Raw genomic sequence first — 19178 nt, 5'->3', positions numbered from 1 at the left:
CGGGGGGCGCGCCGGCCGCCGCCGCCGCCCGGGCCGTCGCGGACACCACTCTGGCGCCGGGTACCTGTGGACGCCCTTGGTCAAGCGCCTGAGCTCCCCGGGGGAGCCGAGCCCAGGACAGACAGACATGCTACTGAGTAGCTGCTACTCCCGTTTCCTGCCCCTGCGGAGCGGCGAGGAGTGGGTGAGGCGGGGCCGGGCCGCTGCACCCAGGACCCCCGGGCCGGGGGTGGCGGACCCCGCGGCGGGGGCGCCAGGCCTGCCCCAGGATGGCGGGCAGGCGGGCCTCGGCCCACCGGCAGGCGCGCGAGGGGCGGGCAGCCGGCGGGCTGGCGCCTCCGGCCTGCGCCCCTCGCCTGGGGCTGCCCCGAGCGAGGACGCCCGGGTCCGGTCGGTGTGGCCCGCCGGCTTGACCCCGGGAGACCCCGCTCTGAGGCGGGCAACGGCCGCCCTGGCCCAGGCCGCTGGGCCTCAGGCCGAGGGACTGTGACGGGCCGAGTGGGGCGCCTGGCGGCGGAGGGGGCCGGGGGCACTGCCCCCACCGCTTGGGGGAGCTTGTAGTGCTTGGTGGGGGCTGGGGGGTCGGGGGTCACCACCCTCCCAGGAGAGGTGGGGGAGGGCCGCGGCGCAGCTGGCCGGCGAGGGGCGGGGTCACAGAGGCGAAGAGTGTGTTCGTGCGAGGCTGTGCTGGGGGGGGGGGGAGGTAGGCCGGCGGGGGGGGGCCAGAAGGAAGGCGCGCGGAGGAGGAGCTGGGCCCTGCGCGCAAGCGCGAGGAGCGGGCCCGTCCGGAGCGCTGGAAGAAGGCCGGCGGAGAGCGGGGGCGGCGGGCGGGCTGACGCGAGGGGGGGCGGGGAGCCGCGTCGGCGTCGCCGGGCGCGGGCGATTCGAGGCCGACGCTTCCGCGCGTGCGCGCGCCGGCGGAGAGTCCGCGTTCAAGGGGAGTGACGCGTGCGCGTTCACGTGCGCCCTGGAGAGCGGTAAGAAGCTATGGGAGCCTGGGAGGGGGTGGGGGTGGAGAGGCAAGCCGGAGGAGGGGAGGAGAGGCGGCGCCTGCGCAGTGCGCCTCCGAGGAGCTGTGTGTATGTGAGAGTCTGACGGGTTCAAAATGGCGGCGGCTGCTTCAGCGGCTCCTCCTGTGTGAGGGAAACAACACCCCTCCCCGACAGCGGCGGCGGCGGCGGCGGCGGCGGCGGGTCGCAGAGCACCTTCCCAGCGCCTCGGCCTGTCGCCGCTCTGTCTATTCTGGGCAGGGGGCGCTCCGGGAGGAGGGGCAACGCCAGGGGGCCCATCCTCCGGAATCCCTCCTTTGCGACCGGGGAGTAGCCGGGGGCTCGTCCCGCAGCGCGGAGCCCGTGCTGAGGGCAGACGCGAGGGGAGCCCGGGCCCCCAGCCCGGCGCGCCCGCCGCGCCCGCCCTCTCCGCCCCCCGGGGCCGGGGCCCGCGTTCCGGGGGGCCGGGGCGGCGCGGGGAGCCTCGGGCCGGCGGGTCTCAGCTGATCGGCCGCCGCTGCCGAGGGCACGGCGAGGAGGGCGCTCCCCGCGGCCGGGGCCGGCCGGGACTCGGGCTGCTGCCCGCTGGCCCGGGGGAGGCGGGGGCGCCCCGGCTGGGCGCCGAGGGTCGTGCGCCCCGCGCCCGACGCCGCGGATCCTGGACGCTGGAGCCAGAAGAGGAGGTTTTATTCCGCCCCGGTTTCCGCTCTTTTCCGGGTCGCTCTGACCCTCTCTGGATACTGGCTGGATCCACGAGGAAACCCGAAGACGCCGCGTGGGATTGAATTTCTGCTCACAGTTTGGGGGCTCTCTCATTTCTCTGTCGGACCAGAGCTGAGCGGCGAAGCCCCTGGTGAGCCTCCCCCTCCCCCCATGTGGAAGTTTGGCTCCGTGGCTTACCCAAAGTTTTTATTTCTTTTTGCCTTGGGGAGCATTGTGGAAGTGCCCTCTCCCCGGGGGTCCGCGAGTTAAGCGGGTTTGCCCCCTAACTCCCTGGTCCGGGCGGACCTCGTTCAGGGGATGCTAGCCTGGTTGTCCCCTCGACTGGGGTGAAGAGTGACCTCGGCCGGGCTCTGCCTTGAACTGCGCTCCAAACTCTGACATCGGGTCCCCTGCTCCCGAGGCAGTTTGGAAAGGATGTTGTGAACGTGGCCGTCCTGTGGTTGCCTCCCCCCAAAAAACCCAAACTGCTCCCCAAAGCCCCATTACCTAGGGAAGTGACCGTTTAGAAAAAAGTAGAACTCTTTTTTGGGATTTTGTGGCATGCCCATCGTTCAGACCGGTGTTGCCTCCTGTTGGGAAAAGAAGCGTGCCTCTCCACTCGCCTATTTTAGTTCTGGAGGCACAAGGAGTGGATGGAAATTGGGGACTGAGGGTCAGCTCTTTGGCCCAGGGTGGCAGAGTTGGAACTCTTGGCCCAGGGTGGCGGAGTTGGACCCGATCTCGGGTAGGGCGGAGGGAGGGGTTGGTAATGCCAAGGTCCCATGGTCGGGAGGCTTCCTGAGAGGGCTCGGGGAGGTGTTCTCCTATGCTGAAATTTGGGGCCTCTCTGTATCCAGTTAGCCCGAGCCTTTTCTCTCCTCTTGGAGCTCGTTGCCAGTGAGCGTGGATCTCGCAGGCTTCAGAGCCCTCTGCTCTGAGCTTAGCCTGGTCAAGGGAGTGCAAAGTCTGGGGTGGCTCTGGGGTGTTGGTCTGCCCCTCCCCGCCAAAGCTGCCATGAAACGGCCGAGTTTTGCTCATTGCAGCCTGCCTTCCAGCTGGGGAGAAAAAAGTGCTTGCCCCAACGAACTGAAATTAAGATCTCCCATCTCGACGGGCCTAGGGCTAGGGACTGTTGTGATGTGGCGATTAATGTTGACCGGGTCTTGGGGCCCCAGACTCGACGCGGAGCAGGCAGCCTTTCATTTACACTAAGCTCCAATCCTCCTGCTTGCGCACTGAGGATGAGCCAAAGGATGGGCTCTCACCTCTGCTCCTGCCCTTATTCCTCAGTGTTGCCTTCTGGTTTCTAAGAGGAAGAGGAGGGCCGCCCTGGAGTGGTTTCTTTAACAGTGATTGCAACAGACGAGTGAGCGATGGAACCCGAGGAAGAAAGGATTCGCTACAGCCAGAGATTGGTAAGTATTCTCAGGCACTTTTTACCCCTCAAATCTGAAGCCGAGTAATTATTTTGTTTCCCTTTGTGAACAGACTGATTAGAACCTTTCAGGTGGCTATACCAGAAGAGGAGAGAAGGTGTATTAATATTTCATTGGGGGTTTGGACCAATTAGAGCCTTTGCGTTCACGCTGCTTGGAAATGGAGTTAGGTGCAGTCTGTAACTTCTTTAGGTCCGTGGGAAATCAAAGGATTGTTTGGAGTACTAGGAGACAAACCTTTCTAATTTTGTAATACTGATAGCAATAAAATCAATGATAAGTTTTAGGGTCAAAGCTGTTGGTGGGAGGTTCTTGCCTGTGTAATTTTTCGACTCTTGTGTGCCAGGGCCCGTGGCTCAGGCCTGGAGAAAAGTCTGGACTGTTCTATTCAGTAAATGACTCGGAAGGGGGGGGAGGCGGAGTGCTGAGGACAGGTAGAATGCCGGGCGCTGAGAAAGTTCTTCTTTTGAGAGGAGGCATATATGAATTAAGTCTTGTTGAACGAAATTCTTACTCGGGATTTTTGGGCAAGGAATTAGCTTGTGTGCACATACATGCATGAATACTTGCCCTTTCGAAGCCCTGCTTTCCTTTCACGGTTTCCCTGTTGGAGTTTAAGAATTTGCTTTTTGTTTTAGTCAAAGAGAGCCTTATTAATATTCGCGCTATTTACTTCAAACGTTTGAATTTGTGTTTGTAGAGTGGGAAGTGAGGAAAGCCACAGAATTGTGTGTATTGCGTGAACGGTGCTGAACTGAAAGACCCAGACATTTACACTAGAGCAATTTATGGTGGTTTTATTTGGCTCTGCCTCTTAGACTGATTTTGGAAGAAAAAGAGAATGGTTCTTTGCTTTAATTCTCTAACGATCCCAGCGCTTTTGGAGAGAGGGACTGTTGTTGTCTTTAAGGTTCCTATTAAAATGGTTTGGCACAAATACCCAGCAGACAAGTATTCTGGTGAGTCTTCTTGCAGAGAGTTGCCTCTTGTCTCCTCTGAATTCACTGTGTTGACAGTATACTTCTCTGCTCTCACAAATAAAGTGGTAGAGTTTTAGAGGTTTAGGATTTAGGGTTTGTTTTTTTTTTTTAAATTAGAAACTCTTCTTTGGGAGCAGAGAGAGAGGGTGTTGTAAAGTGCCTTCCCCAGGTAGACATTGCTAACTGGAATGCATTTTTATGATGCCAACTTAACTGGAATGGTTAAGTTACTGCAGAGGATCTAAGAGACCCTGTGGTCTCACCTTTCCTAGGAAAGAGCTGTTCTGCCATCTCCACAGTTTGTTCATGGTAAGAGGGAACAGTGGCTAGGAAATCCAAGGAATCTGTGATTTCTCTCTTGGTAATGTCCTCATTGTTGTTAACTAACCAAGATGATAACTACCTGTTGCATACATTAAGCCTTTAAGCGTGCATTTTTCTTTTGATCAATGTGCTATTGTAGCAGTGCTCTGTAGGAGGACACATCATATATATTTTAAGGATTTTTCTTAGAGTGTTGGGTACTACTATAATCTTGAAGTTTATGGCAACTGATATCTGTTTCTCTTTCTATGATTACATGGAAAAAATTTCTCTCAAATGTAAATCCTTTTCATAGTACAACTTTGGATCTAAGAGGACGGATGTTGGCTGCTTACTGAGTTGTAGTCTTGTTTTCCAGACTTTCAATGCAAGTTCGTCGTTGTCTATATGAGTGCTTGGGTTACTGAATACTCAGGATGAGCTTACTGGAAATGTTTCATATGTCCATAAAGTCAGAAACTTCTTTACTGAAAGCACTAAGAAGTTCTTTTCTATTTTTCTTTGTTCCCAAAAGTTAGATTTTACATGGACTTATATTAATGGTTGTTTTAACAGTGTCTGGCTTTAAAGTAGGTCAAAGCATAGAACTTCTTTTGCAGTTCGTGACCATGGAACATAAAATTTGAAAGAGACAAAATGACAGATTTATTAAGTTGCCTTAATTGTTAAAAGTTCATGTGGTCTCATGCATTAAATAGCAAATTGAATTGAATCCCTTACTGTATTTCATCGTACTGTTACTGTTACTTCCACATTGTATTGGGGCCGAAAAGTTTAAATGACCAACTCTCTATGGCATGCCTTCAGAGTAGTCCCTTGGGAGAGATATCATAGTGCTAACTATTAAAAGTCTAAGTCCAAACTTGTTTCTGGATAAGAGACATTTTAGAAAGACCCTTTAACTGTCTTTTAAAAAAATTGAAAGTTGCAATCTTATTAATAGAGAAGTTCTTGTTTGAATAAATTCTTTCAGTGTTTTCTGCTGATGTAGCAATTTCATGTGTACAGGCTAAATTTGGTCAACTTAAATTTTGATATATTTTTTTCTTAAAGTTTTATTTTGTTGTTGAGGAGCACAACATACACCAATTCGCCAATTTTTACAAGTATAATTTAGTGTGGGAATTGAGCAGTCTTCTCACCCTCTTTTCTGAGTTGTTCCTTCCTCATTAACATAAACTCATTGCCCCCTAAGCTGCCTGTGGAGTGTTGCAGGAGTTGCTCTTACCAATTTGATCCTTTACAGACAGTTCTTAAGGAGCACATGCTCAAGGCATACCTTAAAAACAAACAAACAAATAAAATTGCAAAGCCAAATTGTTCAGTTTAAAGATAAGTTCAGGGAATACAATTTTTCCCAATAATTTTATTGGGGACTTATACACAGGGAATAATTTTTATATAAGATCATTTCAACAATGTCTTCAGGAGTTCATCCACCCTCTGTGGCTCCAGAAAGTCCATGAACGTTTTAAATTATGTTCTACATTTCTCCGTTTCTCCGTTTCTGATCAGGAATCTTATGTGGATCTTCAATCAGATTGTTTTCTGTAGTGGTAGGCAGCAGCATCCAGTCCTCTGGGTCTCAGGGAAAAAGCAACAGTGTTTCTGGAGACAACCCACACATTCCCTATCCTATTCTTGACACTCTCCACTCCTTTGCTCTAGGTGAATAGAGACCAAGGGTGTGTGCCTTGGATAGCCTTTGGCAAGCTTTTAAGACCCCAGGCGCTACAGAATGAACTCCAAATGCCCTAAGTCCAAACTCACTGTTGATTTGTCTCATAGCAACCCTGTAAGACAGGGTAGAACTGCTTCTGTGGGTTTCTAAGACGGCAACTCTTCAGGAATAGAAAGCCTCATCTTTTCTCCCAAGGAGCGGCTGGCTGGTGGTACCTTGGCGGGTAGCGGCCCAACATGTAAGCGCTATGCTGCCAGGGCTCCTTGACAAATAAAGGAGGAGATAGAAAAAAAGCACAGAACACAGTTAGGCCAATTAACTGGGATGTTCTTTGAAACCATGACCCTAAACTTCCAAGCAAAGGAACCAAGCCCCTGAGGTGTTTGGTTACACAAAAGAAGTCTTTGCTGCTCCTTTTCCATCCACGTTGTAAATAGATCACACAGCTTTTTTATAGGTGTGCAACTTTGTGACAGCAGTTACAGCAACCCTACCCTTAAATGTGGTTTTTTTCTAGCTCCCTTTCCCCTTCCCCCAGTAAGCACTAATAAACTTTGTTTTCTGACATTTACTCTTTCCTGTTGTTTTGCATAAGTTAGGTCATAAGATATTTGCCATTTTGTGATTGGCTTGTTTTATTCAGCTAAATATCTTTGAGCTCCACTTCATTTCTTCTGTTGATGAACATTTCAGGTTGTTTCCACTTGTGAAGAGTGCTACAGTGAACTTTGACAGTGTCCAAGGCTCTTTGAGTGTCTCTACTTTTAGATCTTTCAGACATATACCCAGGAGTGACATTTGGAGACCCTACTAGAGTTCTGTTTTGGTGTTTAGATGAACGGCCATACTTTTCACAATGGCTATGCCAGTTTACATTCCTACCAGCCTTGTATGTGAGGGGGAACTTACTGACTTGATGGCAGTGGGTTGGACGGCTAATGTTGTATCTTTTTGTCTGTTTAGTGAGCATTTGAAAGTCTTCTCTTGTGAAATGTCTATTCAAATCCTCTGCCCATTTTATGATTGAGTTATTTGTCCTTTTGTTATGTGGTTGTCAAAGTTTTATATATTGCTGTTAGATTCTTTTTAAATGTATGGTTTTCAGAGCTATTCTCCCAGTCAGTGGCTTGTCTTTTCACTTTTGTGGTTAAGTCTTTCGATGAGCAAGTTTTTAATTTTTATGAGGTTCCATTTATGTATGTTGCCTTTCAAGCTCTGTGCTTGTATTATTCCACTCAATTAGCCATTATTTAAAAGCTAAGTCTGACAACATTGCCTCTGAGCCTTCTTTTAGCAGTTTTAGGTGTTTGAACCTTTAGTTCCTTAATCTATTGTAAATTTGTTTTGTGTATGGTGTAAGACATGTATTGTTTAATTTTACCGAAATTTTCCCAGAACCATTACTTGAAGAGATCCTTTTACTGTCAAATGGGCCATAGATGTATGGGTTTATTTCTGCAGTTTCAGTTTTATTCTTTTGGTCTGTATGTCTATTGTTAGACTTACTATCAGGCTGTTGTGGTTACTTACTGTATCTGCATAAACTCCTTGTGCCATTGAATTGATTCCCATTCAAAGCCACCCTCCACAGAGTGTCTGAGCCTGTAAATCTTTATAGGAGCATATGACAAAATAATAATTTATAAATTATCAAGGGCTCATGAGGGAGAGGGGAGCGGGGAGGAAGGGGAAAACATAAGCACCTGATGCCAGGGGCTTAGTGGAGAGCAAATGTTTTGAGAGTGATGAGGGCAATGAATGTACAAATGTGCTTTACACAATTGATGTATGTATGGATTGTGATGAGTTTTTTTTGCCAGGAAAAAAAAAAGTTGTATGAGCCCCTAATAAAATGATTAAAAATTAAAATAAAAATCTTTACACGAGCAAACATCCTCATCTTTCCCACAGGTTCTGGGGCTGGGGTGGTGGGCATAACTACCGACTGTGGTTAGCAGTCCAATGATGTGTAAGGTTTTAAAATGATGACGTGTGAGTCCTCTTACTCTGTTCTCTTTCGACGTTGTTTTAGATATTTGGGGGCCAGTTGTGATTCCATAGGAGCCCTGGTGGCGCATTGGTTAAATGTTGGACTGATAACCGTTAGGTCCTAGTTTAAAACCACTAGTAGCTCCGAGGGAGAAAGATGAGGCTTTCTACTCCCATTAAGAGTTATAGTTTAAACTATAGTTATAGTTTAGAGACGTATAACTGCCCCCTCCCCGCCCCTCCCCCGAACAATAGTAACTCATGAAAGGAGACAGTGGGCAGTGTAAAATACGAAAATAGTAATAATAATAATAGTAATAATAACTTGTATTTTATCGGGTCCATGAGGGTTGGAGGGTGGGGGAGGGAGGGGAAAAATGAGCTGATACCAAGGGCTTAAACAGAAACAAAATATTTGAAATTGATGATGGCAATATATGTATAAATGAGTTTGATACAATTGATGCATGGATTGTTATAAGGGTTGTAAGAGCCCCCAATAAAATGATTTATAAAATTAAAAAAAAATATTGATCTATTAAAAAAATTAAAGAGTTGTAGTCTTGGAAACCCACAGGGGCAGTTCTATCCTGCCCTATAGGGCTACTATGAGTTGGAATCAACTTGATGGAAGTGAATCTGGTTTGTTCTTGCCATTCCATAGGAACCTAGTGGTTATAAATTGGATTGCCAACTGCAAGGGTAGCAGTTCCAAACCAGCAGTCTCTCCTCAGGTTAAAGGTGGGGCTTTTTACTTCGTTAAAAGGGTTACAGTATCAGAAACTCATAGGGGCAGTTCTACCCTGTCCCGTTGTCCTTATGAGTCAGCATTCACTCAGTGGCAGTGAATTTGGTTTTTTCATTTGCCATTCCATATGTAGTTGGGGATTGTTTTTTCCTTTTCTGTAAATAAGTTTGTTGGAATTCTGTTTGGGATTACATTGAATCTGTAGATTGTGTTGGGTAGTATTGACTTCTTAACAATATTAAGTCTGCGAACCTAGTATATCTTTTCATTTATTTAAATCTTTACTATCTTTTGGAGTCCTCATAGCAGAGCAGTTGAAGTGCTAGGCTGCTAACCCCAAAAGGTTGGCAGTTCGAACCCATCTGTTCCATGGGAGAAAGATGTGGTAGTCTGCTCTGTGAAGGTTGATAGCTTTGTAGACTCTCTCTATTGTTGGGTTGTTGTGAGACGGAATAGATTCGATGGCAGTGGGTTTGGTTTTATTTTTTGTTAATTTTTTTTTATATTATGTAAGTCCTTTATGTCCTTGGTTAGATTTATATCTACATCTTTTCTTCTGGGTGCTATTGTGCATTAAACTGCTTTTCTAATTTTCTTAGAGAATTCTCATCACTGGTGTATAGAAACCCAATTGATTTTTTAAAATTATTTTATTAGGGGCTCATACAACTCTTTTTATAATCTGTACATACATCATTTGTATCCAGCACATTCATACCTATGTTGCCATCATCATTCTCAAAACACCTGCTTTCTACTTGAGCCCTTGGTATCAGCTCCTCATTTTCTCCTCCCTCCCCACTACCCCTTCCCCTGAACCCTTGATAATTTATAAACAATTATTATTTTATCATTTCTAACCCAATTGATTTTTGTTTGTTAATCTTGTACCCTGCAACTTTGCTAAATTCTATTAGCTTGTGAGCAAGAAATTCTTCTGTATAGGATCTGGGCCACCCTTGTCTTGTTTCTGAGTTCCTGGGTAAAACTCTTAGTCTTCTCTCTATTAAGTAATGGCTGTTGACTTTTCATTTCTGCCCTAAATCAAAATGAGGAGTTTACCTTATATACCAATCTTCTTTAGAGTTCTCATTGAGAAAGGGTGTGGGGCTTGATCAGATGCTTTTCCTCCTCCACAGGTGCTTTTTGTTTGGACTGTGCATGTGTAATGTATTACTTTGGTTGATTTTGTAAGGTTGAACCATGTTTGCAACCCTGGATAAAACCCAAGTTGGTTGTGGTACAACTTTTTGATACATTTTTATAAACTTTGTGACAAGCCATTTTATTTTACGTGAGAAATAAGTTTATAAAAGAAAGTTAGCCAAATATCATTATTTACCTATTCACGTAGAAGCAAATTAGACTTTTGAAGATAGTATTTATTTGAAGATTGAGGTATGCATTCCAATTTCTGAGACTAGGATGCTTACTCTGCATTGTTGGAGTTGAACCTGAATAGCCAGGAAATGACAAGACTGTGCGAACACTGTTTGGCTTTTCTTAAGTATATAAATTCCTATAACAGTCAGACCTTTGCATGCTGATGTTCCTTGGAGCTACTTGATAGATAGAATAATGGATAGAAGTTTCATGTTGATATCTGGGCAGATTTTTGGTTCTGTAATACAGATGATTTATTTCTATATGTCTAAGAAGTTGAGATATAATACTTTATTAAAATCTCTGATAGGTACTAGGGATGGAAGCTTTTCTGTGTTTAGTTTCAGGAGCCAAAGTGTGGCAGTAGCTTTGTGTTTTTGTCACTGTCCATGTATTTTCTTCTGGGAAGCATTCCGTATAATATCTTGCAGTTTCTAAATGTGTTTAGATCATAGCAATTATAATCAGTGGTCTTTTAGGTTTCTGAAACTGTAACAATTCTGAGTAATCTTTTATTGTATAGAAAATTAAAGGCAAAATAATGTATATCTAAAGTAGTGGGTACTTAAAGTTTGTATAGTATTCAGTATGATCACCTTCAGTTTTAGCATGGGATACTGGAAAAGATTATCTTTATTATATTTTGCAGTACACTATAATATCCATCCCAACTGTGTCATGGGTGGGGGATGGGCGTTTCAAAAAGTTCATGGAAAAATGAAATTAAGAGACAGTAGAATTTCCCCATAGACTTTTTGAACCCCCTTGTATATTGCATATATATTTACTTTTAGTATGGAAACAGTTCACTACCTCATGCCACAGGCAACTACAGAAGCAAACGAACCAGTCAAATCAGGTATAAGAAAGTGAACATTATTTATTTTAGGGTGAGAGGAGCAATCTGACCTGAGTATTTTTTCCTGTCAAGTTCACCTAATCATGTTGCCCGTGTCTGAGAATTCTATTTGCTTGTCAATCTTTTTTTTTTTTTTTTGCTTATTGGTTTTGATGATAAGATTAAGAGATTTTCTAAAGCATGTTATTATAAGATCAGATGTTCAACTCTGTTAGTGTACTTTCCATATGTTTCCCCAGAGTAGCTAACTCATATCTGTAATGCCAACTCATGAACCTTTGATGATAGCCCCACCTTTCCCTGGATTGCTCTGGAAACCACCCAACCCTTTTACAAGTAGCCCCACTTGACCTCACTCTTAAGATTTTTCTGACCAGGAACAAATTAGGCAATGTAGAGTTTTGATTTTAAGCTATTTTCTTTTTTCCTCTGTGAAAGCTTTGTGTATTATTAATCAGAAGAAATTATAGATGGTCTGCATTAACTTTTCCAATTTGCTTATTTGTAATATTTCATTAGACGTAGTCTTCCATCTGTCTAGGTGGAGGAGTTCACTGTTCTGATGGTTGCAGCTTGCTTCCTGATGATATAGGAAAAACTTGTTGCCCATTTTGGGGGGGATTTAAAATGTAGAAAATGAGTGAGCTAATTCTTTATTCCTTTGTATCAATCTTCCACAATAAACTATTTTGGGGACCCAGAATGAGGACTAAAACTATATTCAAGCTCTTTTACTTTCCCTTGTTTTATCTTTTTTTTTTTTTTTTTCCCTTGTTTTATCTTGCTAAACACTAGTCACTAACTTGGGCCACCATGGATTCAGGTGTAGCAACAACTTCATGAGGATGGTGCAGGACCAGTCATTGTTGCATTCTATTGTACATGCGCTCGCTGTGGGTCAGAACCGACTTGATGGCACCTAACAGGAGCACAATCACTACCTTAACTTAGGTTGATTTGTGTGTATCTTTCTGCTAAAATGTACGCTCTCAGAGTTGGGACTTTGTTTTTGCTTGTGGTAGATGCTGGATGCTTGGAATGGTGCCTGACACAAAGAGCTCAGTAAGTATTTGCTGATATTGTTGACAGCCCTGGAACTTTTCTATGCTACCCATTTTGGGTGCTCAGAGTTAGGTGTACAAGGATGAGCAAAAATCTGGACCTTCGGTCTTGCAGAGTAGACCTGAGCCAGAGGTCTAAACTGTAATGAATAAAAACTTTGCTTAGCACACATGCCAAATGAGGACATTTGCAGCAGTTGGGACCATTAGAACAAATAAACAACTTTCATTAACTCTAAAAGCTAAGTTTGAGTTTTAAGCTCTCCCTGTCTTTAGACATCTCCAAGATTTTAACCAACCTTTAGACAATATTAGGAGACCTGGCGGTGCTGTTGGGTAAACAATGGTTAGCAGTTTGAATCCACCAGCTACTCCACGGGAGAAAGATGACTTTATGCAGCCTCAGAAACTCATGAGGTAGCTCTACTCTGTCCACAAAGTCGCTATGAATCATAATTGACTGGATGGCAGTGAGATTGGTTGTTGGAAAGCAGTGAAGTTGCAGATGGTTGTTCAGGTTTGGATTTTGGCCATTAAGTCAGAGAATTAATAGGTTCATTGTATTTTGTGCATATCATGTATTTTTTTACTTTACATTTTGCAATAATATTTTATTGTATTGGACTTTTCACATCAACAAAGGCTAAGATTTAATAAACATTTCTCAAGTGCCAAATAACCAGGCTAGGTTCTTTCATGCACATTACCTTATTTAATTCTGTGGAACAGCTGTTGTCTTTGAAAACCTTACATTTTATATTGTGGAAATAGAGGCTAGGGAGGGGCTATGGCTTGTCCAAAGCCACAAAGTTGATAGTTTCTGGTCTAGAGCCCAGCTGCCCTCACCCTAGCTCCAATATTCCTTTCATACTTCCCCTTGTGTGTGTCTCTTGCGGAATATTTTAAATAGAAAACAAGCTATTGCCCACTGCTATTGTAGCAAGTTGTAGTCTGAATTCTCTCTCGTTTTTGAGTCTGCTGGCAGGTGTCTGCTTAATGTCCTAAATGAGGTGGTGGTGGTGTGTACTTTGAGTTGATTCTAGCTGATAGCAACACTATAGGATAGGGCATAACTTCCTCATGGGTAGGAGCACCTTACCTTATCAGGTGTTGCCCCCGAGGAGTCATTGATAGTGCCAAGCCAAGAACCCATCTCTTGAGATAGCTATACATATTTAACAGTGTTTGGTCATTTTTTAAAAAATGCTCATTCTTTTGTCCTTTGAACTTGGAATCTTTTGCTTAATAAAATAAAGCAATAGTATTTGTGTAGTATTTGTTTATATGAGACCTCGTATTTACCCATGTCATTCAAGTCATTAATTTCTGTTTTGCATTGTAGGGGTTTTCTCTATGGTGAGTACTTGGTGAAAATGTAAAGTGAGCCAGTAGGGACCAAGCAAGTGGTTTGGGTAAATTCAGCCTCCACCAGATAGGTAAGTGAGTAGTGGAAAAAGGGCCGCCTTCCAGGAGGTCTTGCCAGCATAAGCTTTCTGTGGTGTGGCAGCCTCCCTCTTAAGCCCGTTCAGGGGACAATGCTAGGTTAGCAGGATGAAAGTAGACCTGTATGGGGAAGCACTGTTGACAATGTTGGGACCAAATCTTAAACAACTTTAAAGGCCAGGTATGAATAATAGATAGCCATTAAAATGGGCTTGAAAAGAGCAGTAATTTGACCAAAATGGTGTTTTAGGAGTAATATTGCTGCAGTTTAGGGGAAATATCTAGAACATTGAACTAGATTGCTCTTAAGGTGATAGGTACCTGATTTCTAGGGCAGCGCTTCCCAGAGTGTGGTCCCCTTACCAGCAGGCTCAGTATCATCTGGGAGCATAGTAGAAATGCGTCAGAACCTCGGAGGCTGGAGCTCCTACTGTGGTCTATCTGTATCTTAAACACGTGATTAGGTGTCCTGCAAAAGATTGAGAATCTGCCCTGCGATATCAACACCAAACAAAGCTCATTGCTCTCGAGTTGATTCTGACCCTGTGGGAACTGTCGAGTTGAACTGTTCCTGTGGGTTTCTGAAACTGTAACTCCTCTCTGCCCAGAGAAAGAAATGGAAAGGATGGGCTAAAAAGGAAGGCCAGTGGGCACGGCAGTGAAGGCTAACCAGACTTGGTCACTTCCTGGACAGTAGCATGATAAGGTGGAAAGAATGCTTAATTGAAGATCTTGAGCTCTGAGTTCTGATGTTAACCAACTTGTCATTAAGGGAGTTTGATGTGATTTCTGAGGCTTTTGGAGCTACAGGTAAACTGGATCAGAGATTAAGCTGTGTTACCAGCAAGACCAGAAGGAGATAGATATATATATATCTTTAAAATATATATAATATATATATTTTAAGGGGAAGAAATAATCCAGATGATTGTTTTATATAGTTGGAGTTGTTAGCAGATTCCTTTAAAACTGATTTTCAACAGGGGAAATTTTGTCCTGTAGGGAACATTTAAGGATCCTGATCTGCTAGCCACAAGATTAGCAATTCGAATCCACCAGCTGCTCTGAAGGAGAAAGAGGAGGCTTTCTGTGCCTGTAAAGATTTATAGCCCTTGAAATCCTAGGGGGCAGTTAGTTCTGCTCTGCCCTGTACAATTACTATGAGTCAGAATCAACTTGATGGGAGTAGGCTAGGTTTGTTTTTGTTTTTGAAGAAACATTTGGCAATATCCAGGGACATTTTTGATTGTCAAACTAGGGGAATGTTTACTGGTATTAAGTAGATGGAGGCTAGGGATGGTGTCAAAACATCATGTAATGTACATCCCATAGCAAGAACATTAACTGGTCCAAAATGTTACCAATACTGAGGTTCATTAAAGGAAAATATGAATGGGCTTCCAAAAGTTTATGGGGAAATTCCATGAGGCTTTTTTTTTTTCCCTGTATTTTTCCATGAACTTTACAGAGCCCGCACCCCCCCATGTTCAGCAGACTCACGCTGATTTCGATAATGGGTTCAAAAAGGAAGACTTGAGTGCTGCAGGGCTGGACAGTGCTCCTCGTGGTGTCGGTGGAGTCACTGTTGATTGCAATCAACTAGATGGCACCACCAACAAAATACATGAGATGATTTCTATTTCTCTCTTGATTATCTGCTGGCCACCTCAGATTTCAAGTCTCACACAGAATACCACAAGCGTAGCCTTAGATTGCTACCCTGGGATTTGCCCAAAGTGTAAGCATAAAGCTCTTTTGTTGTTGTTGAATTGTCACAAAACTAACTTCATGGTCATGGTAAATCCTCAACCCAATTACAGATATTCCTATTCCTTTTCACATCTCCTAGATCAGCTTGAGACCCGGTGGCATAGTAGTTACGCAGTGGGCTACTAACGGCAAGGTCAGGAGTTCGAAACCAGCTGAAGGAGAAAGACGAGTCTTGGCTCCTGTAAAAAGTTCCAGTCTCGGAAACCCACGGGGGCAGTTATACCCAATCCTACAGGGTTCCTGTGAGTTGAAAATGCCTCGTTGGCCATGAGTTTGTTTTTGGAAGGTCAACTAACTTCAGGAGTCCTGGTGGCATAGTGAGATGCTTGTTGGGCTGGTAACTGCAGGAAAGGCAGTTTGAAATCACCAGCTGCTCCTCTAGAGAAAGAAACAAGGCTTACATAGAGATTCACAGACTCAGAAACCCACCAGGGCAGTTCTACTCTGTCCTATAGGGTTGCTACAGGTCTCTATCAACTCAATGGTAGTGAGTTTGATTTTCATGGCTTTAAAATTTGAGTTAAGATTCACTTATTTGGCAACCTAAGTGAATACTCACTGTTTTGAGATCAATAGTGAAGTTACAGCAGTACGTTTCCTTTAGAATAGTCCCTTTGGGGGATGAGAAAGGAAGAGGCTGTGTCACTGATGTCAGTAAATATGAAGCCATCCCAGGTTACTCCTTTAACTGAATACCCAGGACCCTTTCTTGGTAACTCTCGTAGTCATGGGCCTCAGTTCGAGTTCTAGGTAGTGCCCAATCTTAATATCTCTCTTTATATTCATGATGTGTGAGATTAGGAACTCTTGTGTCAGGGCAGTGATCTGACCAATGTACTTTTGTTTCTGACTGTAACCTCAATAAAATCTACATTCTTAAATATAGTTATCATTTGTACTGCTAATGGCAAGATCAATAGTTTGAAGCCACCAGCTGCCCCGTGGAGAAGGGGGCTTTATGCTTCTGTAAAAGGGGCAGTCCTTTTTTTTTTTTTTTTTTAATCTGTCCTTAAGGTTTCTTACCTTCTGTGCGTGAGACTGGAGTTTTATTTATGGCCAGTCACCTCATATACAGTCAGTACCACCCACCCTTCAGTGGAAGATTGTGTGTTGTTCTGCTGCTGAACAGGTTTCAGCAGACCAGGAAGAAAGGCCAGGTGAACCACTTCTGAAAATCAGCCAATGAATATGGGCCACATGAATGTGCACATGTAGCTATATTGGTCGGCATGTGCATATGTCTTTGTGCTGCATATGCATTCAATATATATAATAAAGCACATAAGGGGAATAGCTCCAGTTACTGACTAGAATTATTGAGTAGGCCGGTAGTTAGGCATGATTTTGGACCTCAGGAAGAACTGCTTAACATACACCTGGATTTCTACATCAGTGGTAGTGGGACATTGGGTCAACATAATGTGGTCTTCAGAGGGGACTGGGAAGGAGGCGCCGTAGAGTGAGGAAAGCTTTGGGAGAGTGCTTGTGTCTTGGAAAGCAAAGACTAGTCCCTGATTGGAAAACTACCTGGAAAGGCCTGATGATCTACTTACCAAAAAATAAGAACACAGTTCTCTGATGTGTAGGGAACTGACTTTACTGTGTATCAGGCACTGTTCACACATTTGTCTTGCTTTAACCATTTAGTGCTCATACCTCTAGGAAGTGTCTCAATAAATTTATTGTCCTAATTTTATAGATGAGGAAATAGAGGCAAAAAGGTACTATATAACTTGCCTACGAGCACCAGGTATTAACCAGAGGAGCTCGTCTATCTCCCTCCAGTTTGTGGGATCCACTTCACCACCGCTCTGGACTCCTTGCCTTCAAGGAGGCAGGGGTGGGATGGGGTGGGCACTCAGGTGGATGCTGAGGACCAGTGTTCTCACTGGATTTGTCTGTATCAGAGAGGTTACTGGTGACTTTAAACAACAGAGACCTTTGTGGCATTTTCAGGGCAGAGTTTTTTTTACAATTTTTGTGACAGTAAGTGGAGATGTAGCTGTTTAGAGAAGTTTGGCCATGCGAAGGGGAAGGGAATCATAGGTGAAAGTAATGGAAGGGGGTGCAGAGAGCAGCTTTGCTTTGTTTTCCCTCTCTGTTTGAAGATGCGAGAGATCGCTGCATTACTGGTCACCAGCCAGTGTCAACGATTACTCCTTCCTCTCTGTTACCTCCCATCTTTAATCAGTTGCTAAGGGCTGCTAGACTCCTAATACTCACCTCCTCATACTTACCCTCTGCCACTTCTGGGTCTGACCCTTAGTCTGGATTCTTAAAGTTGCATTGTATGTTGTCTTTTTCAGGTGCCTTTATGTCTTAGGTCTTCTTCCAAATTCTGATCGTATTCCCTTCCTCCGTGACTGTCCTGCTCTGTAGAGCTAGGGATGGCATGGCACAAATCTTGAACTTTGGTTAATGAGAACTGGCTTTGAATTCCGTCTTGTAAATTGTGTAATCTTGGCTAAGTTACTTAACTTTGATGAACTTTAATTGTTCATCTGTAGAATAATGAAAATATGATTCAACTTTTAGGAATGTGTGTTTGGTTGACAACAGTTTGTCATTGTGGATACAAACTCCTTTTCCTGGCATCCGGCCCCTTGTGTTTTACAGCCTGATGTTCTGCTCTGACTGTGTCCCAGCAGACCAAGTTACCTGTGGGGTTTCACCATACTGTGACAGCGTCTGTCTGTATCCTGGTTCTCAGTCTCTAAACCCATCCATAGTATTTTTCTAAGCCCATTTATTGAAGGAAACCTCTTTTCTGAATCATCATTTTTCCTCCTAACCTCTGATGGTTTCTAATTGGATACAAGTTTTACTTTGTTTACACTGTATGCTCTTTGATTCTTCATGGCACACACTCGGATACCACAACACCGTTTACATCATTGAGACACTAATATTACTGATGGTTAACTGAATGAGAACATGGTTTCATGGAGACAGTGTAGAATGTAGCAGAATTAACTCCATTCAATGGTTCAGTTCTAAAAGTAATGTAGCTTTCAGGAATATAGTCTCAATAGTCGACAAGAACTTACTGGAGCTGATTGCTCCACTTTTTCTGGCCACTAGAGAAAGGAGGGAAAGACGGATCTTGTCCCATGAGACCATCTACTTACCCTTGCTCTTATACTGTGCCCTCCAGGTTTCTTTGGTAATTGGTGTGGTGCCCTCTGGCTCCTTGATATTGGGAAATCGGGTCCTGGATGACAGGCCTGAGAATTCCCAGCCATTTCAAGACTCAGTGAAGAAGTTTACTGAAAGCCCTTTTTGTCTTACAGAATTGAGCGCTGGTTTGCCAAAATTTCTGCTCCAGTCCCCTTCCCCCCTTTAATACAGTCTTTCTAGCTATAACAACAACTCTGAGGAAAATGGAAGTGTCTATTTCAGTAATAGTGTCTGCTAACACTGTTCCTGTGTGCCAAGGCTCTTTGACTTCCACTCTCTGTGACCGCCCAGGTGTCATCTTTTAGAGAAGTGTTGTCTTTACCTCGGGCTGATCTTGCTTTTGTGGTATAGAATGCATAGTGCTCAGTAGAATTGTAGCTGGTGCGTTTCCTTGGCTTGTGACTTGATTGTCATGACTTGTTTCCAGTGTTGCAGGCTGTGCTACTGTCCTTAGGCACCCTGGCTTCATTCAGTGTTGGGTGCTGGAACCTCTGTGCATCTGAGTAGAAAACTGCATCCCAGGGTTTTCAGTGGCTGAACTTCTGGAAGTAGATTGCCAGCTCTTTCTTTCAAGACACCTCTAGATGGACTCAAATCTCCCACCTTTTGATGAGCAGCTTAGCATGTTAGAAATTT

The 19178-nt window shown here is 44.5% G+C and overlaps 1 protein-coding gene across 1 annotated transcript in view; it reads left to right on the top strand.

Annotated features, from left to right (window-relative positions):
• The first annotated feature begins 1083 nt into the window (after positions 1–1083).
• Positions 1084–19178, top strand: part of KDM2A (lysine demethylase 2A) — a 95440-nt gene continuing 77345 nt past the window's right edge. Inside the window, exons 1-2 of the mRNA XM_075545298.1 lie at positions 1084–1842; positions 2982–3106. Of these exons, the coding sequence (XP_075401413.1) occupies positions 3065–3106 (42 nt within the window). The 5' untranslated portion in view covers positions 1084–1842; positions 2982–3064. The remainder of the gene's footprint in view (positions 1843–2981; positions 3107–19178) is intronic.

The sequence above is a fragment of the Tenrec ecaudatus genome, chromosome 4, assembly GCF_050624435.1.
Source record: "Tenrec ecaudatus isolate mTenEca1 chromosome 4, mTenEca1.hap1, whole genome shotgun sequence".
In the NCBI taxonomy this organism is placed as follows: domain Eukaryota; kingdom Metazoa; phylum Chordata; class Mammalia; order Afrosoricida; family Tenrecidae; genus Tenrec; species Tenrec ecaudatus.
The sequence above is the reverse complement of the archived record's forward strand: the minus strand, read 5'-3'. Positions and strand labels throughout refer to the sequence as shown.